Consider the following 13,674-nt stretch of genomic DNA (forward strand, 5'->3'; position numbering starts at 1 on the left):
GGAAAAATATCTCCAAAATAAATAAAAAAAATAGAAAGATATCATCTGTAATACGCCCACTTTCATAACTATTATATTTAATATTTATATTTGTTGTTTAGTAATTAAAATCTTACCATTAAATGATACCTTAAAACTTACCATTAATTATTATTATCATATTGATTGTTTTTAAAAGATTCATTGATCCATTAAAATTTAATTAATGAAAATAAACTATATAATATTGATATAATTTTAAATAGCATTCAGAAAGTGTTTTAAGAAATCTATATGATTTTGAATACTATTGATATATTTTTTAAAAAATTGAAATATTATTTCTCATATAAATTATGATTTTTGATTAGTTGATAAAATGATTAGAAATATCTTTAAAATTATATAAATTATGATTTATGATTTATTCCAAAATGATAAAATGATTTTTTAAATATATAAAGTGAGTAATGATTAACTTGAAATTAAATATACGAAAATGAGTAATGATTAACTTGAAATTAAATAAATAAAGTGAACAATTGAAATTGATAAAATTTTCTATCATTTTTAAACAAATTTATTAAAAAACTATTAGCGAAATTGTGATTTGTTTACAATTTCAAGTAAGTATTATTATAGTTTAAATAATATTTTGTTACTAAAAAAATATTAAAGATCATAATTTTTTATGAAATATTAATAAAATCATATTAAGAGTTATTTTTATTTTTCAATTTGTTTCTCAATTTAATAGATGTTGATTGTTCATCGTAATGAAAGACTTTGCAGGCATAGATCCACGGGTAGATGTGAACGTATCTATAGATATCAACTGTAAACTGTTCATTTTAATATCCATCTTTTAAATATTTTTTTTCTACTGTTTTGTAATAATTCAATATATAATTCATTTTTTATTAAATTGTAAAATATTTTTAACAAAATCTAATTAACATTAAAGACTTAATACTCTTTTGGTTAAATATATTAATCTAAGAGTTCTTTTTATTTATAAATTTAAAAGTCGATGCATGTTATTAGTCTATATTTGTAACTATGTGAATGTTAATCAACTGAAAAATAAATTCAAACTTGACAAATGAGACTGCACGACATGTAATATGAATTCAGACGGGACCCGTGCGATAGCACGGGTATCCTACTAGTATGACTTAAAATTGAATTATTGACGTTATATGAAATTATGGAAAATAAAACCAATTTGAAAAATTGATGAGTAAATAATTAATCGAGATATAAGTCATTAAAAATGGAGAATGAATGATCATTAAGAATTTGATCAAATTATAAATTATTATGTAGATGATTTTTTAAATATTTCCCTGTCTCAAATTATAAACTATTTTGAATATTTCACATATGATTAATTTTGCATAAAAAATAAATATTGTATATATAATTTTATAATATTGTCTTTTATTAATTATAAATAATAATAAAAAATTATAAAGAGAAATCCAAATAAATAGTAGATTATATATTAGAACAAAATTATAATTATATAAGTTGTTAGTTAAATATAAGTTAATTAATCTTTTAATTATAAATAAAATATTTTTTTATTGTAAAATCAATATGAAATAGAAAATACAGAAATATTAATTCAAATTTTAAAAGTAAAATTTCTTGATAATTTCTGTAAATATATCAATAAATGCGCGACTAACATCAATGCACGCTATAATGCATTTTATACGTGTTATTGTCTCTTTTCCATAATGAACGACCCAATATATTAAGAATCATACTGAGTGACCCAGCATATTAAGAACCATAATGTATTGGAAATAATGAAATTTTTATTTATCTATAATATAAGAAAATTAATGGTTGTGGAAAAGTCAAAAACACCCTTATTTAGTTTTTTGCCACCACATTAAAATTGTGGTTTTTTGGTCTTTGCACCAAAAAGTTCTTAATTTTATTATTAAAATAATACAACTCTTATATTTTATTAAACTTATCAAATCTCTCTCCATTCTCTATTTTTTTATCTTTCATCACTTTCTCACTTCTTTCTTCCACAAAAAATATTTTATTATTGATATATATTTTTCATATACGAAAAATGATATTCATGATCGAAATATTTTTTAGTCAAAAATGATATACAGGAAAAATTTATTTAAAAAATCTATTATTGATCTAAATATTTTTATATACGAAAATTTAATATTGATCCAAATATTTTTGTAAATGATACCTAAATAAAAATAATATTTGTATACAGAAAAATTATATTACTTACGAAAATTGGTATTTATGATCTAAATATTTTTTATTTAAAAATGATATACAGAAAAAAAAAATCTACTATTGATCTAAATATTTTTATATACGAAATTTACTATTGATCCAAATATTTTTGTAAATGATACCTAAACAAAAATGAAGTTTGTATACGAGAAAAAAATCTATTATTGATCTCAATATTTTTATTTACGAAAAATGTTATTTATGATTCAAATATTTTTTATCCAAAATATGGAATAGGCCAAAAATCTATTATTTTCTAAATATTTTTATATAGGAAAATGTGATATTGATACAAATATTTTTGTAAATGACACATAAACAAAAATAATATTTGTATATGGAAAAAAATCTATTATTTACGAAAAATGGTATTTATGATCCAAATATTTTTATTCTATAATGGTATACGGGAAAATAATTTACTATTGACCTAAATATTTTTATATACGAAATTTACTATTGATTCAAATATTTTTGTAAATGATACCTAAACAAAAATGAGGCTTGTATACGGGGAAGAAAATCTATTATTGATCTAAATATTTTTATATACGATAAATGGTATACGGGAGAAAATCTATTATTGATCTAAATATTTTTATATACGAAATAATCAATTAATTATCTAACTTTTTTCTATTTTTTTTAACATTTTTATTTAAAATAAATTATGTATCCAAATTCGTCTAACTGAACAATATTGAATATTAACGGAAACCTGAAGTTACTGATTAAAATATTTTTTTATTAACAAGAACATGAAGTTACTTATCACAATATATATATTGAATATTAACGGGAACATGAAGTTACTTATCATAATATTGAATATTAACGGGAACATGAAGTTACCGATCACAATATTGAATATTAACGTGAACCTAAGTTACTGATTAAAATATTTTTTATTAACAGGGACATGAAGTTACTGATCACAATATTGAATATTAACGGAAACTTGAAGTTACTGATTAAAATATTGAATATTAACGGGAACATGAAGTTACTGATCACAATATTGAATATTAACGGGAACCTAAAGTTGCTGATTAAAATATTGAATATTAAGGGAACATGAAGTTACTGATCAAAATAGTGAATATTAACGGGAACATAAAGTTACTGATCCGAATATTAAATATTAACGGGAACCGGAAGTTACTGATTCAAATATTGAATATTAACGGGAACATGAAGTTACTGATCACAATATTAAATATTAACGGGAACATGAAGTTACTGATCACAATATTGAATATTAACGTGAACTTGAAGTTACTGACTAAAATATTTAATATTAATATGAAGACGAAGTTATTGATCAAAATATTGAATATTAACGGAAATATGAAGTCACTGATCAAAATATTTTGAAATTAACGGGAACAAAGTTACTGAGCAAAATATTAAATATTAATGGGAGCATGAAATTACTGATCAAAATATTGATTATTAACGGAACGTGAAGTTACAAAAGGCTATTTAGACACAATTTAATTTTGGTGATTTCAATTTTGTTCCTTATTTTTTTTAGACACAATTTAATGTTAATTGTTCTTATTTTTTTCCACAAAATGTTAATTACTTTTAATTTAATTTTTTTCTATTAAAAAATATATATGTGAATCAAATGCGCGTCCCGTACCAGAACCCGTGCGAACGCACGGGTTTGTTACTAGTTAGAGAGTAAAGTTGGAAAAGCTATTGAAAATTGAAATGAGTCATTGATTTTAGAACATCATTTTATTTCAGACGGTAAGACCATCTCCAATGGTGCAACCCATTTTTGAGTTCTTTATAAGTCCCACCAGCCACATCATCTCAAAATAATTTATTTAATATTTATTTTATTGGTGTAATTCATATGGGTCCCACAACTTTAACTTATAAATTAATTTGATTGGGTACCACAATTTTTTAGTAGTTGCATTGCAATGCAACTCTACTATGACATGACAAATTGATTCAATATTTTATTATTATATTAATGTCTAGTTGGAGAACTCATTGAAAAGTACTACCATTGGACAGAGTTCATCAAATTGAAGACATTAGTTTTCCAAATCTCAAAATTGAAGTTAAACATTAGTTTTCCGTCTGCGATGTTTATCCCTGACGATCTCATCGGCGAGATCTTCTCCGGTCTTCCCGTGAAATCTATTCTACGGTTCAGACACGTTAGTAAGTATTGCGGTAACCTCGTTTCCGATCCCGATTTTGTAAAATTTCATCTCAAGAGATCATCAAAACGAAATCCGCAATTCATACTAAAGACTGATCACACCATCAAAATCCTATGCGATTCCAATGTCTCGCAGGTGGATGAAGGTTTCATTCCCTACTCCGTCTGCACTTTAATCCAGAATCCCTCTTTCTCTATTCAAGTCGATCCTTACTTCACGGTGAAAAACTATGAATACCGTTTCATTGGTTCCTGCAACGGATTCATCTGTTTTGTTGGTGAAAATCTCACTAGCGACTACTATAACTTCTGGCTCCAATTATGGAACCCAGCCACCCGGACAAAATCTCAAAAATTAGGGTTCATACGCGTATTTCACCATCATCCCAATGATGGTTATTACAAATTCAACTTTGGTTATGATAATTCTACCGGAACTTATAAGGCTGTGGCCTTACGTTACAATCAACGGGAACTGAGAAGCAATGTCAGAATTCTAAGTTTGGGTGATAATGTTTGGAGAGATATTGGAAGTTTCCCTGTTGATCCTATGTATTTGAACTCAGCTTATCAAACTTGTGATGTTGGTGTGTATTTCAAAAGCACTATTAACTGGCTGGCCATTCAAAATCATTTTTGGTACGATTCTAACGATATTAATGATATTAGTGTTGAACAATTTGTTATTGTTTCGCTTGATTTAAGGACTGAGACTTACAATCAATATTTATTGCCTCCTGATTTTGATGAGGTGCCTCCTATAGCTCCTATCGTTAGTGTGTTGGGGGATTGTCTTTGTTTTTCTTATTGTTACGAGGAAACTGATTTTGTTATATGGAAGATGGAGGAATTTGGAGTTGAAGATTCTTGGACTCAATTCCTTAAAATTAGTTATCGCAGTCTTCAAATTGATTATGACTATAGTGACGAAGATACAAAGTATAATTTTGAATTGGTTCCGCTATTTCTTTCAAAAGACGCTGATACACTGGTACTTAAAAGCAGTCATGAATACCAAGAAATTCTCTATAATTGGAGAAATAGTAGAGTAGTGCGAACAAATATTACTGCAAGAAAAAAGATTACGGATGATAGAACCATCGATTTTGTGTCGTGCTCGGCCAATGCCTATTTTGAAAGCTTACTTTCAGTTATTTGAGTGTAAGTTCCTCTTCCATTGTTTACATATTTGTATTTATGTTAAGCTGTATTTGTTGTTTTCACATTTATGATTGTTGAGATTGATTGTATTTTATTGAATATAAACTTAAATGTTTCACATTTAAGTTTAGAAGAAATAGATGGAAGAAAAAGAACAGATATGATATGATATTCAGTTGGTAAATGCACCTATTTACTTATCATAAGATCTGATGAGCATTGTCATGTGGACTTAGCTGAATAGGACTTAGTTTTGTGAAATGAATTACAAAAAGTAATCCTGTAATTTCCTCTAGGTTCTGATATCCCGCGTGTCTCTGAATCAACATATTTTCTTTCTAAAAGTTATACCAATGTCATTTTTAATAGACAATCTTGACATAAAGATAAACAGTATTGAAACTTTTGTCAATAGCTGTTCTGCAGGCTACATTAAATTGCATTATCTTTCACTACACTTTTTTCCCCTTCCTAAACTAGCATACTAGCATTTCAGTAGGGATTTTGTACTTGAGAATTATTCAATCTTATTTCCATAAGAATGATATACGTCTATTCTTTAAATTTATGCCCCTTTTCCTCCGGTCTTCAGCCGCCCATTGTCATAAAAATTTATCGTATTACTTTCCACACTAGTATAAAAGCCAGCATTCATATTTTGTGAAATCATGAAGACATGTCTTGGATGTTGAAATGAGTAATTTATTTGATATGGAACGAGTAATATAGGACTGCAGAGAGCTCATACACTAGCATGGGGGATGATTTTGTCATTCATATCAGAAGGAAGCTGAATCTGATCGACACAACCTTTAGGATATGGGTACCAAATATATTTTCAAGTTTCAACAACTTTAGCATCTCTTTTCAGGCACTTTTGTTAGCATCAAATTTTATAATTTCAGAACTATGTACAGGGTTTATGTCTGACTGTGTTATCAAATAACTAACTTATACTACAAACCATGTTCATGCTAATAGATATAAACACTTAGAGTTTGTTCTTTGTTAAATTGAGTTCATGTGATTCTCCTCTACTATAGTAATACTAACTGAGTGAATGTCAATGGAAACTGAATGAGAATTCGATTACTATGTTTCTTCTTCCCTTTCTGAAGGTTGGGTTTTAAGAAACTTTCAGTGAAGTCTGATTATAGTAGTGTAAGATAACAATGATGCATGAGCGGCGGTATAATACATTTCCCTTTGCACAACTAAAATCATAATCGATAGCCTTAGATAAACAAAGTGACAAAAGATAACGGTACTTGACAATTGGTCTATGTGGATTCAACATTTTTTATATTACTACAATATTTCTATATATTTGCGGACCTATCAGGGTGTTACATCTAGCGCCATGTCCTCTAGTGACGATTCTTACCTTGTGACTATGTGTCGCACTAAAGTAGAATTCATGACACACTTGTAAATTCCATCTCTATAACTTTGCTTAGGCGTTGGAGCGTTAATATTGTAATACACCTTATACAAACGCTGAAGCCATCCTCTGTCATTTTGAAGAGCTATCTTAATGATCTTCACCAATTTACCATCTATTTTATGTCCTCATCAAAAAAATTAATAATAAAAATAAGTATATTTATTTAATTAATATAATAAACTAAAAATGTTTTTTTAATACTGTAGAGCCTACTTTTTTTTAATAAAGTAGGCCTCTAAATTTTTTTTAGACTTTTGTATTTTATAAAATAAAATTTATAGGAAAAATATGAAGATTAAGTTGTTGAATATTTTCACCAAGAAAAAATTAAAGAAAAAAATAAAAAATAAAAAAGAGAAAATAATTTTATCAGAGGAAACCCTAGATATAAAGACATCAATAAATACTTCTTCCTTCGCGGAAGAAGAAAATATCACAACTCACACATTCATATACCCAACGCACAACACTAAGAGAATCTTCAAAATACCCCCAAAATTCCAACATGCATATCCGAACTCACCACATTACATATTTTGAGGGGATTTTCAGATATGAATGTCCGAAACAACCTTTTGTCAAGATTAGGGGGTTTCGGAGATGCATCTCCGAATAAATCCACTTATTTTAAGTTCAGAGACTTTTCGGAGATGCATCTCTGAATTAGGTTAATTTACTTACACGACACAAACCCTTTATTTTGTCTCATTTCAAACACTCAAACTCTCAAATACCTACAACCCAAAAATCCAACTTCCATACTTTCCAAACTCATTTCAACTCATATCAACTTCTCATTTCAGCTCATTTCAACAACTCTCAAAGCTCCAAGTTTGAGTAAGTTTTTCGAATCCATTGTTCTACTTTGCATATGTATAATAGGTTATTTAGAATCATTTAAATTCATTGTGTTGAAGCATAACTTGTAAAATGTGACTGTTTGGGTGTGAAAATGAAGTTTTTGGGTGATTTAGGTTGAAGGTCCGAAAATAGTGAAAATGGCAGTCGTAGATTTTTTCGGAAGTGCATATCTGAAAACCCCTCTGAGGAGTTTCAGATATGCACCTTCGAAAATATGCCTGAGTTGATTTTTTTAAAATTTTTCAAACTTGTTCTTGTTCTTTCCCTTTGAATATTGATTATTTGTTTTTCCATAAAAATGACTGAGAACCTCAACAGATTGAGACTTGGCAGGCCAAGCCAAAATGCCTCCACTCGACGTGAGAGAGTTGAGCAGTCTGCGTGAGTTCGAGGACGCGGTCGGGTTCTAGCACCCGAGGAGGTTCATGTTCTGGCAAATGCTACACAAACCGGAGTATCCAGGAGGGCCCTCTTGATCTATTATTATGATTATGTCGCTCGACATGTTTGGGATGAAGAGGTATATTTTTTATTACACTTTTTCATTTAAATGATTTATGCACAAATATGTTAACGACAAATGCAAAAATATGCTATCTTTACAGGAACACTTGCCATTAAAGTTCGTGAACTACACGCAGAAAATATTTGATCTGTAACATCCTAATGCGGATTGGTTCAGGGAGGCCATTCTTGGCACAGACTTGCCAGACTTTGTTGTTCCGGTTACGTTACTATCAGCCACGACATGTAGGGGGCATTTGTCAAGAGATCGCACAAGGAGACACTATCTTTCCACTTTCCTATTGGGATACGAAGATCACACTTGATGAAGTCATATGCATGCTACACCTTTCTATCAGAGGGAGGTTACTTAACCACTTCCGGATCACTGTTGAAGTTGTCACTGAATGGAAGGTTGACTATTTGGGTGCTCAACCAGAAAAGGCATTTGAGCAGTGTTCCTCGACTAATGGGGCTCATGCCAAGTTCTCATTCCTGAAGGACCTACATGACGACCACCTGGCTGCGACCGTATATTCCAAGACCGAGGGGGATGACTTCTTTGTTCATTATCACCGTCAGTGTGCTTTGAGGTGTCACTCCATGTTCTTGGTTGACACGTTCATTTTTATGGAAAAAAGTGAAAACTACACGGAGTACCCCATCTCCGGTACTTCATGGATTTGGATACAATGTAGGAGTGGAATTGGGGGACCGGCTGTTTGGTATACCTATACCAAAAGGTGAATGAAGCTTCTAACTAGAGGACGAGGTAGCTGACAGGCTTTTGTACACTGCTGGCGCTACCCTTCATTCCAACTATTAAATTTAATTTGCTATTAATAATTTGTTCTTGCATGACTTTTATTCGTTTTTCTGGGATTATAATTTGTTCATTGTGACATCATAAGGACGTTGTTCGAGGATCACAGGGAGAATATCCCATTCGACCCATCTTATTATACTCTAGGTGGCTGGCATGTGGGACTAGCACTATGGTCAAGTATCTTCCAGAGCGATGCATCCGACAACTTGGCTATGTGCAGACCATACCCAGATCTCCCTTTCAGGCTGCTCCCGAAACTATTAACCGTCGGGATCTCGATGACATCTTTTAGGATTGCGAGCATCATATGGTGCGAGACGAGTCTCAGATGACGCCGACATCCAACAATTGACATTGTGTAGAGGGATACATGACATAGTTCTACACAGTGTCACACCTTATCATGATATCAAATGCTCTTGGACGTCCACTAGAACAACTAGGAGATATTGGAGAACTAGTAGACCTAGGATGGCCATGCCACTATTGTCTTACCGATCTGCCAGCGAATGCATTTGATTAAGTAGTAGGCTTTGGACTTAGGGATCATTGAGAGGAGCGGTCCTGAGGCGGGGGCCATTATAGAGAGGATGGTTATGGAGGTAGCGAGTGTGGGAGGATACAGAAGGTAAAGAAGGGGTCAAAGGATGAGGATTAAGAATATGTATTAAGCTATGCCTTTTTTTATTTCAAAACAATTTATGAACAATTTATGTATTATTTTAGAGTATTTCAAACCAATTTATTTCGTTTATTATCGTTTTTATTTTGAATCATTTTTCATTTGCATTTTTATTATCGTTTTAACCTAATTACGTACCAAATCTTTGTGTTTATTACGTGCCGACATTGGTGATTTAAAAAAAACCATCATTATGTCCAGGTTTTCGCAGATGCATATTGAAACACCTTTCTCACGCATGAAAGATGCTTTCGGAGATGAAGTAACCACTTTATGGTGTGTTCGAATATGCATCTCCGAAAGTTATTTTGGGGTTTTCAAAGGTTTATTTCACCCCTACAAGATCATGTATTAAGAATTTCTCCAACACAAATATATAGAACCATTTACCACCGTAACATCACTATACAGGGCTTCCTGACACTGTGGACTAGTCCTAACCACTATAAATTATATTTCTTAATGCACCCTATATGATGGAAAAAATACCCTATTAATGCTCACCCAATTTTAAAAATGCATATCCGAAAACACTATTTTTATAATAAACCACGTCTTAAGTGAAACTCACTCTAAATTTATTTGAAAATGAGAAAAATAGTTTGGAAGCATATATTTCCGAAAAACTTTCAGAAATATACTTTCATAAATCTGTGCATTTTTTGGGTTTTATTCGATAACCATGAATAAAGATACTATACCCAAATTAACTTCATGGATACCAAAAAATTTCCTTTAAAATATTTCATAAAAATAAATTATATATAAATACAAACCTGGAGAATCCTTATAGTATATACAAACATGCCTCCATCCCCATTGCCGTTCTTACCCGATGATCTCATCGCCGAGGTGTTATCCTTTCTTGATGTGAAATCTATTCTGCAATTCAAATGTGTTTGCAAGTTTTGGAACACTCTCTTTTCAGATCCCACCTTTGTGAAACTGCATCTCAAGAAATCAGCAAAACGAAATACTCACTTCTTACTCATCACCCAACATGTAACTGATATCCCTGGTGTGTCATCCAATGGCAGTGATGATAGATATGTGCGTGACTATGGTGTCATTCCCTACTCCGTAAGCACTTTACTCGACAATCCATCTTTCACCCTTTCTGTCGATGAGAAATACCTGGTGCAATCCAAAGGATGCTCTAATATTGTTGGTTCCTGCAACGGATTGATCTGTTTGGTTGGTAGATCCGTCACCAGTCAGTATTATGAGTACTCTTTCCGACTATGGAATCCAGCCACCAGGACGACATCTCCAAAATTAGGATTCTTACACTTATTTCACAGTAGTTCCGTTTTCCCTTCCTCTTATGATGGCTATTACAATTTCCTCTTTAGTTATGATAATTCAACCGACACTTATAAGGTCGTGGCCTCGCGTTATAATAGACGTGAACAGAGAAGTGATGTCAGAATTCTAAGTATGGGTGATAATATTTGGAGAGATATTCAAAGTTTCCCAGTTGTTCCTTTGCATTTTGGAGCTGGTTCAGAAATCTCTGTTAATAATTGTGGTGTGTATTTCAAGAGCAGTATTAACTGGCTGGCTATTGAAAATAAACTATGGTATCATCGTATGGATATTAAGAATATTACAGTTAAGCAATTTGTTATTGTTTCACTTGATTTGGGAACCGAGACATATCGTCTATATCTACCGCCTAGTGGCTTTGATCAAGTGCCGCCTTATGAACCAAATGTTGGTGTGTTGGGGGAATGTCTTTCTTTTTCTTATTGTTATAACCAAACCCATCTTATCATATGGCAGATGAAGAAGTTTGGGGTTCAAGATTCTTGGATTCAATTTCTTAAAATTAGTTATCACAATCTTCAAATTAACTATCAATATAGTGACGGATATATGTATATTTTTAATATTGTTCCGTTATTTCTTTCTAAAGATGGTGAGGCACTGATACTTCATTGCAATCAAGAGTTATCCCAAGATATCATCTATAATTGGAGAAATAACCGAGTAGAGCGAACAAACATTACTGCAAGAAAAAGAATTACTGATGATAGAACTAGCGATGATGCCTTGTGCGCGGCTGAGAACTATTTTGAAAGCTTAGTTTCAGTTTTTTGAAAGTAAGTTCCTCTTCCATTGTTTACATGTTGAATTTATGTTAGTTTGTAGATATTATTTTCATAATTACCAATTGTGTGAATACTCTTTTTTTTATGACTGGTTAGATTGATTTTATTTTCTAGATGATTACAAAACAGTATTATCATAAGTAGTAACAACATTCCCACATTGAATTATTTGAATAGGAATAGTTTTATGGAATGTATTGTAACTGGTAGACCTTTCATCTCGTCATGTTATAATTACATAATGGCTTTTTCTTAATACTTGGTATTCAATTTTATAATTTTGTAGATGGAACTATAGCAGTGAAATTATATTCTTTGATGTCATAAAAACATTGAGAGTATTTTCAATATGTATTCCTTCTTTTACATCCATTTGTTATTAACATATAAAATGTTATTTTTATGTGTGTGATTGCAGAATAAGGATAACCAGTAAGAGCTAATATAGTATGGGAATTAAGAGCTAATAAGGAACGACAACTATGGCAGGGTTGAAAGAGGAATCGTTCGGCGGAACTTGGTTAGAATTAGTTAGAATTTTAGAATGAAATTTGTCCAGTTACCCGGGGACATGAATTTTTATGTACTTTGTTATAAACCTCTTTTTTTGATAAAACTATGTTTATTACTTATATGTTGGCTTTTTTTATCTTGGTTTGCATATTCAAAAACTTGTGCTAAAGGCTTAGGCATTTCCTGCATTCACTACGCCAAATTTGGCTTTTAGCAGCACCCCTACGAAAGCGCTTTTAGGAAAAGCGCTGGCATAGGCTTCGCTAAAGACAAAATTAAAAAACACGCTAAAAAAGCGCTCTAATAGTGGGGGGGTATGAAAGCGCTTTTAAGAAGCGCTCTGGTAGGGGGGGGTTATGAGAGCGCTTTTCAAAAGCGCTCTGGTAGGTGGGGGGTACGAAAGCGCTTTACAAAAGCGCTCTGGTAGGTGGGGGGAACGTGGGGGGAACGAAAGCGCTTTTCAAAAGCGCTCTGGTAGGGGTGTTTAATGAGAGCGCTTTTTGTCAAAAGCGCTGGTATAGACCAGGCTATGAGAGCGCTTTCCAGAAGCGCTTTAGTAGCCTTATTACTAAAATTTGATATTACGCGTTCAGAATCCCTAATTCATCTTTTTTCTCCCATTGACGCTAACTTGCCCAGAAAACCCAGAAAACCCATTTTGTCTCCCCCATCTTTTTTCTTCCACTTCGTCTCCCCCACTTTGTCTCCCACAACTCAAAGTTCTTCACCGCCGCCGCCGCCGTGTAGCATCTCGCCTCCACCGCCGCCGTCATCTTCATCTTCATGTATGTCACCTTGTTTTCTTTTGCTTTATTTTTAATTGTTTTTGTTCGACTGGCTATGTTTCTTAATAGGTTATAATCCATGAACACAATTTCTTGTTGCTTTGTTGTTGGGTACTGAATGTGTTGTGCTGAAGAACACAATTTTTCAAGAATAGAACACATTAGTGCCATTATTTTAGCTAAAAACAGAACTTTGATATTTTTATATCTAAATTGCAAACACATTTGTCAAGAATAGAACACATTAGTGCCATTTTCGTTTTTAATTATAATGGGTTGTTTGAAATGAAAGCATGAAATGAAAGCTATAGTATATGATATGAAATGAAAGCTATAGTATATTATG

General features: G+C 31.6%; 2 protein-coding genes across 2 annotated transcripts; both read left to right on the top strand.

Annotated features, from left to right (window-relative positions):
* Positions 1-4,297: 4,297 nt before the first annotated feature.
* On the top strand, positions 4,298-7,165 carry LOC131612117 (F-box/kelch-repeat protein At3g23880-like). Its single transcript, XM_058883938.1, has 2 exons — positions 4,298-5,602; positions 6,332-7,165. Exon 1 carries the CDS (start codon positions 4,362-4,364, stop codon positions 5,598-5,600), a length of 1,239 nt encoding a protein of 412 aa, XP_058739921.1. The 5' UTR covers positions 4,298-4,361; the 3' UTR covers positions 5,601-5,602; positions 6,332-7,165.
* Positions 7,166-10,710: 3,545 nt separating this feature from the next.
* LOC131612118 (F-box/kelch-repeat protein At3g23880-like) lies at positions 10,711-12,664 on the top strand. The gene is made up of 2 exons (XM_058883939.1): positions 10,711-12,021; positions 12,449-12,664. Exon 1 carries the CDS (start codon positions 10,724-10,726, stop codon positions 12,017-12,019), a length of 1,296 nt encoding a protein of 431 aa, XP_058739922.1. The 5' UTR covers positions 10,711-10,723; the 3' UTR covers positions 12,020-12,021; positions 12,449-12,664.
* Positions 12,665-13,674: the final 1,010 nt, after the last annotated feature.

The sequence above is a fragment of the Vicia villosa genome, linkage group LG6, assembly GCF_029867415.1.
Source record: "Vicia villosa cultivar HV-30 ecotype Madison, WI linkage group LG6, Vvil1.0, whole genome shotgun sequence".
NCBI classification, from domain to species: domain Eukaryota; kingdom Viridiplantae; phylum Streptophyta; class Magnoliopsida; order Fabales; family Fabaceae; genus Vicia; species Vicia villosa.

Excerpts from the sequence above, each read along its gene's own strand:
- LOC131612117 (XM_058883938.1), top strand. The coding sequence starts at position 4,362 with ATGTTTATCCCTGACGATCTCATCGGCGAGATCTTCTCCGGTCTTCCC.
- LOC131612118 (XM_058883939.1), top strand. The coding sequence starts at position 10,724 with ATGCCTCCATCCCCATTGCCGTTCTTACCCGATGATCTCATCGCCGAG.